The sequence below is a fragment of the Talpa occidentalis genome, unplaced genomic scaffold, assembly GCF_014898055.3.
Source record: "Talpa occidentalis isolate TD23 unplaced genomic scaffold, MPIMG_talOcc4v2.1 talOcc4.9, whole genome shotgun sequence".
NCBI classification, from domain to species: domain Eukaryota; kingdom Metazoa; phylum Chordata; class Mammalia; order Eulipotyphla; family Talpidae; genus Talpa; species Talpa occidentalis.
In genome coordinates, this window is record NW_023605305.1 from 16,810,502 (window position 1) to 16,829,567 (window position 19,066).

General features: G+C 36.2%; 1 protein-coding gene across 8 annotated transcripts in view; it reads left to right on the forward strand.

The window, feature by feature from the left end:
• Positions 1 to 19,066, forward strand: part of EPB41 (erythrocyte membrane protein band 4.1) — a 152,728-nt gene that overhangs the window by 115,519 nt on the left and 18,143 nt on the right. For 6 of the 8 annotated variants that reach the window (XM_054691576.1, XM_054691569.1, XM_054691570.1 and 3 more), the window contains one exon: positions 1,927 to 2,103. In XM_054691576.1, coding sequence (XP_054547551.1) covers positions 1,927 to 2,103 — 177 coding nt within the window. Of the gene's footprint in view, positions 1 to 1,926; positions 2,104 to 3,872; positions 3,909 to 19,066 lie in introns of all 8 variants that reach the window. The other 2 variants (XM_054691572.1, XM_054691574.1) reach the window with 1 other exon arrangement.

The window sequence follows — 19,066 nt, forward strand, 5'->3', positions numbered from 1 at the left end:
AAATGTGTTAAGTTGTGCAGATTTAATTGCAGTCAGGAGCCAGGTCACAGGGCCTTATATATATATATATATATATATATATATATATATATATATATATATATATATATATGCTGAATGGGTCTCAGTTGCTCAGCCTATTCTGAGTCTTTGACCCAGCTTCTTCATATGCTTTTCTTTAATGAGGAAACATGCTTTTCTTGCTTTCAGCTACAACAAAAGTGCAAGCTGTCGTTTCCCCATGGTGAAGCCCATATTCATGAGTTATACTTACATTTCATCCCAGCAATAAGAGATACTCTTATGGGGGAGCGACAGGATTGCCCTTTTGGGATTAGTTTTTTCTTTAACTAATCTCAAAGCAAATATATATGGTTCAGTTTTGAAAAATATGGACTATTAAGTAAATTTTCTGAATGAAGAATCAAAATTGTGTCATGTCTCACTGATTCGTTTTCCTATGTTATTTTCCCTTTGACATTGGTTTTGAAAAAAATTGTATTTAGGTGAAGCCTATGTTCCCTCCCCCCCCAAAAAAAAAAAAAACTTTAATAACATGTTTTGATTTGAGTCCTTATTTTTTTCCCCCAAAATGGGTTAGTTTCCATAAACCCCCCCCCAAAAAAAAATCCCAAAATTGACACAACATATTAGGAAATATATTTAGTATTATGCTTTTCTTGGATACAGAGCTGCCTTGATATATAATAAACACAGAATTTTTAGCATGAAGTGATGGGCTCCCACATATTTTGATTTCAAGCATAGATCTCAAGCATAGTTTGAGTTTTGGGTTTTGTTTTTTTGAGAACTATGTTGGACTGAGACTGTTTGAGTTTTGTCTTCAAGTTCTATTTCCCAGATTATTTCTGGCCCACTTTCCCTTTTAAGTCATTATATACCCCTGTTACATAAACCTGAATTATTAACCTTATTTTTGATCACTTATCCCTAGAATATCCCCTTTAAGAGTCCACCCCTAGTTGTCCAGTATTCAAATCTGCTAGCATATTTTAAGTTAATTGCATCAAGGAGATAATATATTTGACAAACTCTTATTAATTCACTCCCAATTGAAATTCCTGGAGGAAGGTCCCTATTTTGAAATGTTAATGGATGAAGTGAAACTCTCAGCCATTGGAAAGCTTAAGACTTAGTTTTTGTGAACAGTGATGGTAAAGAAGAAAAGTCATTATATTACCTTTGAGTTTCAAAGGTAGTAACAATCTGCCCTAGAGACTTGAGCCAGGAATTTCATTAATAAATTCCTTACGTCAAGAAAGGGCTATTCTAGTTTATCAAAACCAATAGCAGCCACCTAGTAGTAGGGTTGCAAAACTATTTCCAGGTAGAGAGAGGTATCCCCAAAGACAGAAATATTGTCCTAATTATTAAAGAAAAAGTCAAGATGCCAGAAAGTGGAATTGTCCTCTTACATAGAGAGATACTGACAGTTGCAATTCAGCAAGACACAGCAGTAATGGTGGGAGCTGAATATTTGACCATGTACTTCATTTAACAGTCTCCTTATTTATTGCTGTCTCCGTGCTACCTGAGCTGAGCCTACATCAGTGCATACTAAACTGAGGCTAAATGAGTTGTGGGGTTACCTTCTTGGGATGAGGAGATCTAGCACTGTGTCACAAATGGGAAGAAAATTAAGGAGTGAACTCTATGGGGTTTGAAACTAAAACCATGGGGTTATAATGCTTCACTGCTTCCAAGAAAAGCACCTTGTTTAAAAAAAAAAAAAAGACATATACCATGTTGTATATTTACAATTTGAATGCAATATATGAATTATAACATCTATCCTAGATGTGGTTTGTTTTCTACCAGTGCCCACAGCCTGTGACAGGCTTCCCTTCAAGTGTTTTTTCCCTGAGTATTTATTATAGTTTTGCATCTTTGTCCTTTAAACTATAGGATTTAGACAAAAGTCAAGAAGAAATCAAAAAACATCATGCCAGCATCAGTGAGCTGAAAAAGAACTTCATGGAATCTGTACCAGAACCACGGCCTAGTGAATGGGATAAGCGCTTATCCACTCACTCCCCCTTCAGAACACTTAACATCAACGGGCAAATCCCCACAGGAGAAGGAGTGAGTACTTTGTCCATGTGACCAGTTATGAGAATAAAATAAATGTTTTTGCTTGTTAATGTTATGTATGTGAAAGAAAGTTTGGAACTGAAATTTAGCTTTGATGCCTTACCAGTTCATTGTAGCTTTAAGGCATTCATAATCCAACACTGTACTTTTTTAAGTGATTTGGGCTCCTCAATCAGTTATAGGAGTTTCTTAAAGCTTCTCGAGGTTTATCAGACTCCAAGAACTAGCTCTGCAGCTGATTGCTTCTGTCTAGTGTGTGTTTACAAATTGACCATAAGCCAGTGGAACTTTATGTTCAAACTCTGCTGTCAAGGACCAGAGAGTTTACTAAATTTAGTAAGATCAAAATTGGAAAGGGATAAACATTTTTTTTAACTTTATTTGAACATTTGCACAACTTAGAAATATCTGGAATGGTTGACCACAATTATATAATAAACTCATGAGGTCCCTAAGCCAGAGAATGCAGAACACCAACTATAAATGATAGTGTTTCAATTTTAGAAAAACTACTTATTTATTTTGAGTAACATCAAACTTTTAATGTGTGGTTTTATAAGATGGCCATAATTAGAGGGAGCCAGATACACCTTTCAGAGCTCTCCTTTATGTATCATTGTTGTCATTAGCTGTTTTAGAAATATCTGAATCAATCTGTATAATGAGTTTATCTTAAAAGTTACCTTGAGCATATTTTCAAAAACTGTTTACTTAATCTTTAACCTATATGGGTTAAATATTTATAGAGTCGCCAAGACAAGATGAATGAATCTAATGATTTTAAAATTATATGCTTGTTATTCTCTCTGAAGTAATAGCATTTCCAGTTAGTTAAATATGGTGAAGTAATACCTTAATAATTGGAAAAAAACCTTTGTTTTTATAATCATGGAAAACTATCCAACTTATTGCTTACTTTCTGGAACTGGAGAAGTTGATAAAAGTTGGTCCACTAAGGATATTTTTTTAATGTTTTTCAAATGTGGTTAAAATTGGCAAACAATTCTCCAAATAGTGTTGAACCAGTTTTACTAAGAAAGACTGATTCCTGAATGACAGGAAGTGAAACAGAATTACCAGAGATAAGCTGCAGTTGTTTCTATTCACTGTCCTCTCAGCCTCCAATTGCCGTTATATAAATGTACATTAGTTTTATATTCTAAATCTAGGTAACATACCCTGAACTGAGACAGTGACTGCTTTCTAGAAATATTTAACTCTATCCATGCCTTGTTGCTTTTTCTTACTTGAGTAATCCTATCTGCAAACTATAACTGCATTTTTTTTCTAAAAGTTTTCTTTTTGATTCTGTTCAAGTAATAAAAAATGTTCAACTTCTTTGAAAAGTAACTTACTGCTCTCTTGGATAAGACAATATTGAATTGGTCTCCATTTCCAGAAAACATCTTATATCTTAATAGAAACCCTTCAGAAATCATCTCAGAGCTGATTTGAGGAATGGTTGTGTCATACAGTGGACTTCAAAGAAATGACTTTTTATAAATTAAATTAGACCAGTGGGGAGTACTTGAGCAACTTTAACTCTGTGCTTATGTATATTACCCCCTAAATGAATAATGGAATAAATAAGAACTGTACTTTGGTAACTTTTGATAGGACAATTCCACTTTCTGGCATCTTGACTTTTTCTTTAATAATTAGGACAATATTTCTGTCTTTGGGGATACCTCTTCCACCTTTGACAGCATTGTTGTTGCATTGTAAGGCAACTGAATTTTACATAATTTGTGTATAACCAGGTGAAGAAAACCTCTATCCTTCCCTCGGAAAGAAAGGTTGGTGGGCCAGAGGTAAAGCTGCTGTTATGACTTGTGCTTCTCAATCGGAATTTGCTCTTGTCATGGCATTAAGCAGATAATCCCCTCAGAACTGAACAGCAGCTGCTGAGTAATTTTTTTTTCTTTTGGCTATACTAGTAAATTCACACCCACAGCCTTTGGCCTAACACATAACATTTCCACTGCTGCAGCTTTTGCAGCTTTCAATTTGCTTATTTCGGCGCATGGCTGGTTGAAAAAGCTGCATGAAGATATAAATATGTATTCAGAGAGAAAATGAATTTAATTATACCCTGTTCTTTTTATGTTGTCTTTCTTCTCCTCCTTTATTTTCATTTAAAAATCATTATAATTTTGCACCCTTTCTTTTCCTTTTTTTCTTTTTTGCTGACCAGTCCCCTAGCTACTTTCTCCCTGATACATATCACTTAGGGGTGTGCAAAGAACCAGTGTCAAACTTTCAGACTGATCAGAGAAGGCTGGCTCAACTGAGAGAACTTAGGGCCAAGTTTTTCCTGTCATAGATAACATCTGTCCTGACTGGATGGCAGAGCAAAGAAACTATAGTGGGACAAAAACTTCTCACTTGGACAATTGGGGGAAAAAAAATTCCTTAAAAGTGTCAAAAATATTTGCTTAATGTGATGTATAAACTTTTATGATGGTTGTTAGTACTATTTTTCATCATGATTCTGAAAGAGGGGGAGGGAGTTTGCAATTGTTGAGATTTGTGGGATTTGGTTTTTCTTTTTTTCTGGATAGACCTTGGAGGCATATTTAAGCTTTTGTACATTTTTTCCTTTTGCTATCTTTAAAATGTATAGGATTAAGATTTTTATTCCCTTGAGCAAAAAAAGCTAACTACCATGCTGAACGAAAATGTTTTTTTTAAAGTCTATATGAGGAGATATGAGGATAACATTTTTTATTCTGCCATTCTATTTGTAATAAAAATAACTTTTCTGATGGCAAGAAGAAAACTTCATTATTGGCTTTGCCCAATTGATCTAAAAAAAAAAATTGGCAGCACCAAACTAATGAAAAATGACCAAAAATTCATGTGTGAGTAGATTCAAAGGAGGAATACATACTATAAGGAAGTCCACTTTCCGGATTTCTGATTTTCATTCATTAAAAAAAGTTTTAAGATACCTTTTTTAAAATTTATTTTCTTACATCATTTAAAATTTTGGAGAGTATTTGATTTCTTCCCTTAGGTATAGTCCCCTGTTGAGATACTTTTATAGAAACTTTGCCAGAATAAATTGCCAAAGTAAAGAAAAATAAAGAATGTCCAAAAGACCTTCCCAAATCCTTTGCACATCCCCAAGTGTCATTTTTGAGCATTTTCCCATCTGTCATTTTGTTCATCTTTCTCTGTCTTTCTTGATCTTCTACCGTGAAAGCAGACACAGGAACGTGCTCTGTTAGTGCAGGATGAAGAGAAAATTAAAAGGCAAGCGAGATCTTCTGAAAGAGCCTTGTCCCAGCAAGAACATGAAGAAATTCTTCCCAAGGTTTCTATTCCAATCCCTGAGGATCACAAGTCTCTCAAAAAGTGCCACCTCTACTCTAGTACTTTTCCATCTCCTCGTATTCCTTTCATGATGTCTTTTCTCGTGGTTCTTGCGTTGGCTGTTTGGTGGTTGGTCTTTCTGTGATCGGAAACCAGGGTACACGACTGAAATGTCAAGACTAAAACCCTTGAACTTTTGTCATTGGCTTCTACTGTGTTATCACCTGTACAATGCCCTCTGATCTCAATTAGTTCAATATCCCACAGGAGCCCTTGTGGACATTTATCTGTCAATAAAATGTGATTCATTGTAGAATATATCTTGTGGGGTATAAAGGAGTAGCCATGGATTACCCAAGCTAGTCTTCCTTGATGAAGTTTAACAAGTTTAGACAAATCAGATTTAAGCATGTGGCAGGTTAGCACTTTCCCTAAAAGCTTTAACTCTTTTGTCCTGCATGTTCTTATTGTTTCCTATTGCTGTGCCCTCCTCTTCGATGTTTCACACAAAGCAGGATACTCCATAGAAACCTCTGATGGAATATTTTCCATATCTTCTATAGTCATTTGTGTGGCATGATCTCTATAGTATAAGAAAAAAAAATTCAACATGCTAACCTTTCAAAAGCCTTAAAACAATACATTCTAATCTAAGAATCCATAACCACTCCTTTTCTTGAGATATCAAACCAGTATATTCAAAGGCCTTTTTTGGAAAGGGCTTTTGACTTCTGTGGCCTTCTTATGTATATTTCTGAGATGTATTAGGACAAATGACTTTATTCTGTCTGGTGTAATGAAAAGATCTGCAAAGCTAAACAATGCCATCTCATAAGTGAAATGATGGTGATTTAAGGAAAATGGTGCTGGTGTCCCTTAGCCTCCAGCCAGGGCTGAATTTTCTCCCCATCTTTAAAAGTCCTGGAACACAGATTTAATTCAAGATCTGTACATAAACATACCCTTCTCTGAATTAAAAGACTGTGTTACTTCTTTATGACATAAGTAATAATACTGCTAGAAACAATATCTAGCCATTATAAACTTACAGCATATATTGGTATACTTTGTTTTCACAATAGACTTTAAACCTGTTGGTTCTTACATTTGTATTCAAATCAATTGTTTTTAATTGATGGTCTTGTGAGTTACTGTTCTGTCGTGACAAGTATGTGTCCTCTGTTTGTTTGCATGTGGGTTTTTAAAATTTCCCCAAAGTAAATACAAGTGTGCTCTCTCTTCACAACACAACTTGGATACCTAACCTGTTATTTTTTTAACCTCAATATTAATGAAATCTTGCATGTAGCTTGCTTTTTATGGCACTTGATTGTACCAATATGAATGATTTAGTTTATGTCTCAAATTTTTGTTTTGAAATTGAATTCAGAGGGTTATCAAACTGACATTATTGTACTTTGTTTTACTTCTCAACACTTTTTAGTTGATGAAACTTCTAAACCAGACTTTTTGTTTTTAAGAAGATGATTATTAGAGCAAAGAAAGAGAACAGTAAAGCCAAGAATCTTTTGTGCTTCACACACCTTTGTGCTGTTGTCTCGGGAGACATGTAGAAATAACTCTCTGGTATTTCCTGAAAATTGCTTCTCTGTCATTATAGGCTTTCCCTAGAATGGGGAAAGAAGCAGGAGCGGGTTAAATTTAAAAATCTGGTGTATGTATATTTCATGTCACAGGCTATGTCTGTTTATAGCAAATATTATGTAACTAAGCAAAATATCGATTCACTTAAGAAAAGAGACCTCAGATCAACCTGAAATACTGCAAAATTACTCTCTAACATGAAGGAGATCACCATAAGTAACTCCCTTTTATCTGTGAAATAGAGATAAAGAGTTTTCTTATGAAATAATAAAACTATAGCATTGGTTAGTCTTTTAAATCTTTTTTTCAAAGAACTGTACAGGAAATAATCTTACAATTTTATTGATACTTTTATAACAGTTTCAGATTACATGTCCAGTTTTCATCCTTGTACACAGCTTTTTATTAATTAATACCGTAAACTTTACCTTGGACTTTGTTTCCCCTTATATTGAAATTGAATTAACCCAAGTCCATTAAAAGTCTAGTGTAAGCCAAATGTACTTTTCAGGAGTCCTCAGAGATCCTTACCACGGTCAGAGGAGAGCTTTCTTCTACTAATAGGGTAAGAATGGTCAAGAGGAGAAGGTTCAAGCCCTGTACTGGATTAAGCTGGAAGTGCGGGCTCAAAAGATATACCCATCACATTATCAGAGGAAAAACATTGTACATTACAGCTCTGTATTACCTAAAGTTAATGCTGCTGATATTTGTAACACTAAGCCGGTAAATGTAGTCTTCGTTTTCTTCTCACGTCACATTCCATTCTCAGTATCAGAGACAGATCCAAATAACTGTGTATTGGTTTTGCCCTGGTTCAGCTTTTTAATAGCATTCATAGTAAAAATACCTATTTGAACTGAAAGTATCGATATAGACCAATAAAAAAAACTCTTGGGTTTTTGCCTTGGTTTTGTCATCAATCATTTCTAGGGTATCTGTGAGAAGTTCACTTAACTACTTGGTGCCCAGATTCTCTTTAGTAATGTGGAGACAAACCTGCCTCATGAAAATGAATTTGTAACATGTTCTAGGAGCCAGAATTTGTAACATGTTACTGGAACCAGAAGTTCTGGTTGTTGTTCAATTCTTATTTAGCTTTTGGGACTAGGGGGGGTGGAAATTAAAAAGCAAAGAAACATGCATAAGCTTCTTGAAATTCTAAATATAAAAGCAAGCAGTTTGTCTCCATCTACCTCTTAATTGATACTTGACCAAGCACTACTAAAGTTAAAAATATCTTTCCAGATTTATCATATTCTTAAGCAATTCATCTTACCCATGTCCTTAGAGAGGACCATGTTGGAAAATAAAGCCTCAGCATCTATATATTGGAACCCATCTTTTAGTTAGTTTCTTAGGCCAACACTTGAAATATAAAGGAGTTTTGGTTTGCACAGGCCAATTTCACTACTTGGTTACACGTAACTTCAGTAAAAGTTTTGAAGGGAGAAAGTAATGGTTTTGTTGACTAAGATTAGACTAAGGATTATCAGTGGATTTGATTTCCAGTTACCATTGTAGATGCTAGTACATTTTTTTTTATTAAATATTATTGTAAGTTTTGCTGTGAAATTTCTGTGCATATAAGTTAATTCACCTTCTCCTACTTTCCTAAGTCATTTCTGTAATACTTCCAAGAGAAGCATTTAAAAGGACCCATGAGGTTCAGTTAGTTTTAGAAGGCATTACCAATCAAAATTTAACTTGGACTTTACCCAGTGATCATGTATTTACAAAAGGAAGACAAAAAATTAAAAAATAATATGAAACTCTTTCTTATTGTTGCTTAGCATTCTCTACCTATCGAGAAGGACTTGTTCACTGTTTTTATTAAACATAAAATTTTTGGGTTTTTTTTCCCTGCATTCAGATTACCCACCTGTTGTTTGTAATTTTGACACAAGAAACAGAGACAAGAACTTGTTTTTAATCTCTGTTTTGCATGGCATGCAGGAGAACCAGCCTGCCCCCTCTGCTCTGTGATGAATAGCCATGGGGCTGCTCTCATTTCTGCTGCTTTGCTCCTCCTGTCTCAGGAATTCCATTCTCTGCAGCAGAACGACATGCAAATAGACACATATTGGTGCAGATCTAGAAATGCATGCCTGAAGGGTGTTGGAGTGAGGGAGCCATATAAAGTTAGTTTGGAAGAGGAAGAGGGATGGCTGTGATCAACAGTTCCAATTTTGTGAAGTATTTCATAAATGAAATTCCTGTCACACCAAAACCTGAAAGACAAATGGAGAGTGAGAGAGAAAGTGGTTTAGTACTCCCACAGATTGGAGATACAGGCTAAAAGCTAAACAGTTTTAACAATAGCCTAACTGAATGTATAGGCGGCAGGTTAGTGAGGAAATAGATGCCTTAGGGTTGCTTCTCTTATCGTTTGTGATTGATGTCCTAGAGGGCAGTCCTCCACTTTATCATAGTCAGAATCCTGTTTGGGGTAAGTAAGGGAAGAAAGCTAACGTTTCAAAGGTGAAAAGGCTGGAAGGCATAGTCTTTGAATGCAATAAAAAATGCAATTCAGTCTCCTCTACTGTCTCTTTAACAAACGGTTTTCATATGCCCAGGATCCCATCTCAGAACATGAAGAATAAGAATTAATGGGAAAACATGGTTACTTCTATCCATTCATTTTTTTATTTGCTACTAGCAAGGCATTTTGCTATGTATTAAAGGGATGCAAAGAGGTAGCACTGTCAGAATTTTAAGTGGATATGTTCCTAATCAAACTCCTTTTCGCTTTAATGTTTGACTCTTCTGTACATCATTTAAAGATTTAGAGACCTTTTGGAGACCAAGTGTCTTCCCAGCCTATGACTAAATATTTCCCAAGATATGTAACACATTCCATATATGAACAGTGCTAATTTTCACATACAAATCATTCATATATTAAATTAAAAAAATCACTTTCTCTGTAGCTTTTAAAACTAGTTCCAAAGCAGGGTATTCTGAAGAATTTTCTGTCTTCTTGCACATTATAAGCTCTTCACATAGTGAGAATTCCTGTCATGTTGGAATTAGTCAGTTCTTGCCTTCAGATGACCTGCCATCTAGATACTTCCCAGTCTTCCAGCCTCTATTCTGCTTTCTTCCTTTCTTTTTCTAGATTTCATTGTTTTTTTTTTCAATCAGCTCTTTTTCTTTCTGGCTCTGTTGTGTATGGGTTGCTTCCCTGTGGTTTATTCAGCTTTAAGTCCCTACCCATTGACCAGCTCTCTCTGAAAGAACAATTTGAAGTTCCTGGAAATCTCAGTTTCTTCATGGATAACACTTGGGAATTTTTTTTTTTTTTTTTAGGTAAAAGAATCAGGATAGGACAGTTTTAGAAGCTTCTTGTAGCCCAGAATCTGTTGACAAGAAAGTGTCATTATAGTTTGTGGAAACATATCACAAAAAACCTGCATTCTAAGTTTGCTTGGCTCTCTGACAGCCTAACCTTTACATACTTTAGCACTTCCAAGTGATTTGATTTATACTGGTGTGATATAAAACTATGGAAACTAACTTTTTAACTTTCTGATTATGATGTAGAAAAAGTAATACTACAACAGTTAATCTATTGGCATGTGTTCAATTCTCAGAATATTAATGTTTTAAATCACCTTGGAACTCATTTGAATTATTTGTACCCAAGTTTTTAAAATAACTTTTTTCTCACCAACATAATCAGTCACTGTAACACATACAAATGTCACATCTGTTGGAAACATTTTTAATAGACTGAATTTGCCTTTTGTTATTATTTTTTTAAAGCACTCTACAAATTAGTCGTTATTAACCATCCAGTATTTCCACTCTGATCCTGTTGAAGAGTGAAGAATGGCGTGGGTGTGGTTATGTGGGTGTTTGGAGAGCTTGCTCCTGTAATGTAAAATTAACAGAAGGTCTATCACTTTATCTCTTACTTGACCTTGGATAAACCTTATCATTCTCTCACATTCTTAGATTCCATTGTATTGGCCAGGAGATTGCTTGAAACAAACACTCCACATTTTGGAATGGTCTCCTCACTAGCTCAAAGTCTGTATGTACCTTGTGGTCATCTCTGAGCAAGATGAAAGTTTTGCAGCATTTCTTCAGTCTTGTCCATTTTAGGAATTTTTGAAAATGTTAACATGGAAAACAGTTTTCATTGTAAAGTTTTTTTTAAAAAAAGAGTAGTTAACAGTTAGTTAATATCTAGTAATAGTTTCCTATTGTATTTAGTTCTATGGAACTGATTTGCTGTTTTCTAGATATCAGACCAGGGCATAATGTTTTTCTTAAATGCTTACTACAGCTTTAACATTTTTGGAATGGGAATATGAGAAATTGTTCCACTAAATGATCAGTTTGTTTGTTTTTAACTATTATAGTTTCCATCTCCAGATCTCCACCTCAACCCTTCTTCCTATAATGAAATACATTTGACCAACCAATGGCTTCTGGTCTCCTAGATTTGTTTAGTATGACCTTTAATGTTTGCTCAGTCACTTTGACTTCCATGGCTCTATTCAGGTTTGAGAACACTCATTTGGTCTGTGGAATCCTTGCTGGTGAGTGCAGAGTTAAGGCAAAATTTTCTATTACCCAATAGCTAAAATTTTGCATCAGGCACTGATTTTGAAGCTGATTGCTTTTACATTCACCTATTCTGGGGATAATCTAATAGCAGCACAAATTTAGGAAATTATAAAAACTGTGTTTGAAGGGTAATTGTCATTGGCAAATCTTCTTGCCGGCATGTGTGAAAGACTGTATCATCAAGAGATTTTCCTTTAAAGAGCAATTTAGCTGCTCTAGTTTAATAAAGGCCAGCATCTTCCTAAATAAGCTCCTTTATCCATATGTAATCTTTATATGCAAATGAATACCAGTGGACCATGAAAATGACTTTGAAATTCATGGAGAAGCTAGTAAGCACCACAAAGATATATCAATATTTCAAGCTAGGGACCAATAACATACAACTTTTTGTTTTTTTTAAGTGAGGGAAGGTGTAAATAAGAGAAAAGATTTAGAATGAAGAGAAATGTCTAAAAAAAAAAAAGGCACGATAGAGAGGAAAGGTAAAATTTTTAAATCATCTTTGTTATCCCATGCTTACTCTGTCGTTAGCTTATCCCCAATGTGAGTGTTTGTGATTTTAATGTACTTTGATTGGCCTGATTTTTCCATGGAAAGTGTACCAAAGCTATTAATTATGAAACTTTTGGGGGTAGGGGCCCAGGGATGTTTTCCTTTTTGGAAACTTTATTCTTTGTTTGTGTCCTTTTTTGGCTGAAGAATGGGCTACTACTGCTTGATTTGTCATTTTAATGTGCTGTTTACATGTGGGTTTATACAGGAAGTCATTACCATATCTGATTTGTCGTTTATTGCAAGTGCCCATTTAAAAGCATTAAACTTAACAAACTTTTAAACAAATCATCAGGTTAATGTTCCTGATTATTATCAACCAAGGAAAACAATTATATTGTTAATTTTTCAAAAGAGAAGTAAATTTACAATTATCAGTAATATATTAATGTATTAAGATGTATGTTTTGTTTTTTAGAGCTTTTCCCAAAGCATGTAACATGCTTTGCTGAGACATAAACTATGAATAGAGAACAATGTAGAAACAAAGCACTCGCATTAACTGATCTTATCAGCATTGGATTCTACATTTTTTAGTTTGCATGTTGCAGATCATTTGGGGGTATTATTTAAATACAGTGTTGATAAATTAAGTGACTGTAATATTTATTGTTTACTTTAGTTAAGAACCAGGAGCTGGACTCTTCTGCTGGGTATCTTCCTTCTGTGCTTAGCAAGATAACCACGATTCCTGCTGGTTCTATGGGCATTTGCAGTGCAAAGCGTTTCTTACTGGGTTTGCAAAGCAAGGGTAATGTGCTCTGTGGGTGTCTGTGTGTCTGTGCACACCCTTTCTCCAATCCCGTAGCTACCTTCTGCTCACTCCCTTTTTCTATCAAGACTTTTTTAAAAACTATATAAATTGTGTTAAAAGTCTAATGAGGGCCTCCCCGGTGGTGCAGCGGTTGAGCGCTGGGTTGCGAAGCTGCCCGCGGCCTCTGTGGCGCCGGTTCGATCCCCGGCTGCTTCCCGTCCACCGGAGGAGGGTCCCGCATGGCGCGCAGACCTCTCCTGCCGCCCACTGCTCCCCTCAGCAGTGTACTTCGGTCCTTCTGCCTGCTCTGCTCCCCACTCTGGCTCTGGTGAATTCTCTCGCCCTCCCGCGCTTCTGACTGACCCAGTGCATGTATAAAACAAACAAACAAACAAATAAAGAAAGAAAGAAAGAAAACGTGCCTCTATAAAAAAAAAAAAATAAAAAAATAAAAAAAAAATAAAAGTCTAATGAATCCCTAAATCCCTTTTTTCTGATGTATAGAAACACTGATACAATTTTAATGTGTTAACTTTCCCTGAGGTATTTGCCTTTCAACAAGCCTCAGAGTCATTGAAAAGATGATAGTGACATTAGAGAGCTGGTCACACATGAAGCAGTGTTTACAGTTTATTTAATAGAATGGCAAACTAGAATGAGAAAAATGTAAAAACCAAAGGGAGTTTAATAGGTTTTGGTGGATTTAGTGTTCCTTTGTGTAAAATGACTACAAAGGTAATACACTAAATCTCAGATTCTCTTTTTATGAAAAATTTAATTTCAGGAAGCCAGATCTGTGGATATTAATAGAAGGATATGCTTTCAGCTTAGAAGCAGCAATAAATCTATTCAACTTCAAACTGGTTGTAAATTTTGTGACTGATCAGAAATATTTCCCCTATTTTCTTTCTTAAAAGACAGTATGTATGTATGTATGTATGTATTTGAGGTATATGTACCTCTAAACTGGTAAAAGTGGCCTATTCAATGTTCTTTATGAGGATCTAGATTCAGGAATATTAAATCTTCTAGTGTACCTATCTTAGTTCTTTATCTATCATAGTTTTTTGTTTTTCAAAGTTCTGTGTGTTGATAGTCTGTAAAATATGAGGACCTGGCTGAGAACTTGCCAGAAGTTGCCAAGCTGGCAGGATGGAAGGTGATCAGCCTTAGTTAAATCCAGTCTTGGAACTAGATGTCTTTATTGCTCTGGCTCATGTTTCTTTGCCAAAGATAATATTTTAAGAAAGGTAAACCATTCTGAAGTGAAATATAACAGTGTTGGTCTATAATCTAGGATTATTGTTCAGGTCAAGTTAGGGGATAATTGGATCCTTACATTTGGTATTCCTAGTTGACTTGAGCAAGACAGTGATCATTCCTTGAGTGTCTTCACTTATTTCAGAGGCTGATATCTAATAAGAAAATTTACTAGGGAATTAAAAACAGAAAGAACCACATTTTTATTCACATTGCTGAGAAAATCCTTGCCAGCACTGTGTCAGAACACATTAAACAAAAATGTAATGAAGCTACACCTTAAATTTGAGTTACTTCTTTTCCAACCAGGTATATTAAGTCTGTCATTATAGACTTTAACTTTCAAAACCAGCTCACTAAATTATTAAGATTTTATATTCGGGCCTCCCCTGGTGGTGCAGCGGTTGAGTGCTGGGCTGCAAAGCTGCCCACAGCCTCTGCAGTGCTGGTTTGATCTCCAGCCACCTGCGAGGGTCCCACATGGCGCAACAGACCTCTCCTGCCACTCCCACTGCTCCCCTCAGCAGTTTATTTCATCAGTCTGCCTGTTCTATTCCCCGCTCTGGCTCTGGTGAATTCTCTCACCCTCCCACGCTTCTGACTGTACCCAGTGCTTGTATAAATAAATCTTTTTTTAAAAAAAAAAAAAGATTTTATATTCTCCATATAAAAGATATATATTTTAAATTTGGAGATATATATTTTAAAATGTACTTTCGTACATTATTAATTTTCTTACATCATTGCTAATTTTTGTATAATATTTGATTTCTCCCCTAAGGTGTAGTCCTCTTAGTTCTCCTACCAGCACAGCACCTGCACCAGTGATCCAGTCACCACAGTCCCTTGCACTCTTCCTTCCCCTGTTTTGATCCCTACTTTTTCTCCTTCCCTGATGGATGCCTCAGATCTCTGGTTAGCTTGCAAGTTTTATCTTTGTTTTCCACCAAAAGTCTAGTTTCCATTATTCTTAACTGTTTAAAAAGCATAAAGAACATTAATGATTTATTAATACTTCCTTCATAAATTGTTTACCAAACTTCAGGTTTTACAGATCACTTCATTATGGAACCAGATACCAAAACTTGCATGAGAAAATATTTTAATACCACTTTTTAAATTATTTTTTTTAAGATTTATTTGTTCATTTATACAAGAACCAGGGTACAGGCCAGATACGCGGGAGGGTAAGAGAATTCACCAGAGCCAGAGCGGGGAACAGAACAGGCAGACTGATGAAGTACACTGCTGAGGGGAGCAGTGGGCGCGGCAGGAGAGGTCTGCGTGCCTTTTATATTAAAGTAATGCATCTTCATTTTAGAAAGTATAGGAAATTCAGAAAAACACAGAAAAATTACGCTATTTGCAGCCCTATCATTACTATTTTAGTGTACTTTAAGATCTTTATCATGTATATAACTATCCATATAGGAAAAAATCTTTTTAAATGGATAATAAATAGAACATAGTACATTATCAAGAGGAAAGTTTAGTTTTTGCAGCTGGCATACTTGCATTCTTCCTCATTCCAACATCTAAGCATGGTCCTGAGATGAAAGTACTTCCCTGAAGTCCAGTGACCAGGATGTCAGTGATACTGCTGTCTGCACCTGGTCCTTGTCTGCTCTAGAGAAAGATAGGATGGGAGATTCTCTTTGTCCTTTATATTGCCACCCAAAGGTAAAATTGACCGTCACTAAGCAGGAAACAAGTGATCAAATGTGTGTGGGGAAAATTACCGCAGAGGCTCTCCAGAAAAAAAGCCTACGTGACTTGCTCATGTAGCAAAATTTTAGAAAAATTTCAGGGATTTACTTTCATTGTGATGCTTAGAAGATAGTCTTGTAAGCATAACTGTGGTTCTTTTGATAGTTTGTACAAATGTGTAAGTTCCTTCACAAATAACCTGGAAAGAAAAAGACTCTGGATTGTATTTAATGGATTGGTAGCTGAATACTTAAAGACCCATATTCTGCTCTTAATATCAGGAATCTAAGTCAAGAGAGAGGTAATTTATAATTCAAAGGCACATGCATACACAGGGTTTGATGATTCTGACACATAATCCCTTTGAATAAGTAGCTTATAGAGAAAGCCTTTGGAAAAAAAATTCCAAAAAAAAAAAAAAAAACTGAATTATTACACTTAGCAGAAGCCATTGACTTTTTCAGTGAAATGGAACATCTTCAAATAGTGTTCCTTCTCAATTAAATATTTGTCTAACATTCTTGTCGTATTCTTGATCCCAACAAGAGAGCATTGCAGTACTTTATATAGGCAGCTGACCTTTCTATTGTAATATCTTTCCTCTTATAGATTCTTCCTTCAGTCCAAATAAGCAACATCTGAATTAGCACTGCTGACTCACTAAGTCTCAATTTTGTCTGTTACAGTGGATGGGTCCAGGCACAGCCATATATTTATTCAGATCCCAAAAAAGATCGCTTTAAAATTTCTGGGCCAATTTGGTATATGCAGTTGTTCAGACTCAACCCAGTGACCCTTACTGAAGGTCCTAACCAAAGGCACAACACTGTCAGTTAAAATTCCTCAGTGATGTTACCTGCTAAATTAGAGGTGTCATAGTTTTTTTGTTTTTTGGGTTTTTTTTGTGGGACCCTCACCGGTGGCTGGGGAATGAACCAGCGCTGCAGAGGCTGCGAGCAGCTGCAGAGGCTGCTTGCAGCCTCGCAGCCCAGTGCTCAACCGCTGCGCCACCAGGGGAGGCCCTGTCATAGATTTTTCATTTCCTTTTTGCCTCAGTCTTTTCTCCTGGCTTTCCAGCCTTCTCCTTATTTATTTATTTATTTTTTAAGATTTATTTATTTATTTATACAAGCACTGGGTACAGTCAGAAGTGCGGGGAGGGTGAGAGAATTCACTAGAGCCAGAGCAGGGAGCAGAGCAGGCAGAAGGACCGAAGTACACTGCTGAGGGGAGCAGCGGGCGGCAGGAGAGGTCTGCGCGCCATGTGGGACCCTCCTCCGGTGGCTGGGGAGCAGCTGGGAATGGAACCAGCGCTGCAGAGGCTGTGGGCAGCTTCGCAACCCAGCGCTCAACCGCTGCACCACTGGGGAGGCCCTCCTTATATTTTAAAGTATAGTGTTGACTACTAAAATCAGACTCTGCTAAGAGGACTTTGGACAATCATTGTGCATCTCAAAATTATAGCCAGGCTTGATATATTCTTTTAAACATAACTCGATAAGTCCTTTGGTCCTATTTGCAATACTTTCTGTTGCTGTGGGAAGAAGTAGACTTTAGAACCAGAAACAGACCTGAATTTAAATCCCAGCTTCATCATTTAATAGCTCTAGTTACTTAACCTTTCTGTTTCTTCATCTATCAGAGGGTGAATTCATCCAGAAATGACGATTTTCATAGTGAGGTTGTGAAAAATTAGTCACTTGTTAAAGTGACTAGTGCAGTACCTGGTAAATGGTGAACAACACACTAATGTGAGTTTTCCTATAATTTTGCTAACATAGGCGATAAAATGCTAGACTAGACAATGGATCTGGTCAAGTGAGTGGTTTTTATGTTCTTTCTAAACATGCCTGCTTTTTAAGTTTTTGAATAGCATAATGCAAAATAGAAGTTCCTGAGTCACCTGGTTTCATTTAGTAAATTTTTAGCTTTTTAACTGAACGTCTGTTATGTGCCAGAAACTATGAGAGATACAGAACTAAGTAACAAATTTTTACCGCCGCTCCCCCCCCCCCCAGCAAGGAGCGCATAGTCTAATGGAAAAGACAGATGACTGAACATTTTTTGTTTAATGGGAACAAAAGAGGAATGATAGCTAAACATACTCTAGCCGTCAAGGGAAAACTTTGACACTTGCCCTGAGTGTGGACTCCTATTGACAAGATTTACAAAGGCACGAAGGCTACAGAAAGTGTGTTATGTTCTAGAAACTCCGACTAGTTTTGAATTAATGGAGAGAAAGATGAGTATGGAGATATGGCAGGTGAAGCTGGAGAGAAGAAGTTATACCTTAAAATAGTTCTAGGTCTTACTAGGATCTGAACTTTAACCCAAAGAACCATTAAAGGGTTTTAAACTGGAAAATAGAATTTTCAGTGTTTCATTTTAGGAAAAAACACTTTAGCAGCAGAATAAAGGATGCATTCAAAGAAAGTTTGTGATGAGAAGGAAGAAAGAGAAGAAAAATAGTTTAGGACATTATTAGTAAGCTGAGTGAGGCATTCTGAGAACATAAATGACAGTAGTAAATGTGGAAATAGAAACAAGCAGATGGATACGGGAGATATTAAAATGGAATAGAAATGACCTGATGATGTAATCTATGGGGTTTGGTGGATAAATTTAATGAGGGTATTAAAGGTGATTCTCAGGATTCTGGCATGAAGACAGGAGGGGTGATTGTGCCATTTTCCTATATAATAGAAATGACGAAGGAAGTTGGAGTGGCAGGATCAGGCAGCAGCCGAGATGAATTTATTTTGGGGCATATTGCATTCCATATGCCAAGGGGATGCCCGGTAAGCTGTTGACTGTGTTGTTCAAGGGATCTGGGCAACAGAGCCAACTGGAGAGGCTGACTTGACCAAATGTGAGAGTATTATAAGTGGCAGTCCATCCAGCTGTTACCAGTTTTCCTTTTATTTCCAACAACTAATACATATTAGATGATCAGTAAATATTTGCTGAATTGATAACACAGCTTTTACTTTTGGACTCCCCTGTATGTGCTTGGACAGAAACTGATTGATCTATCTCATTTTATGCAGCAATAAGCAACTTTGGGCCAGGTGGTGCCGACCTAAGCAATGTTTAATTCACAAATGGCTTCCTGATCACAGACAACCACTTATCACTTGAGCGACTAGGACAAAATTGGCTTTTACTTGATTACCTTAGGATTTT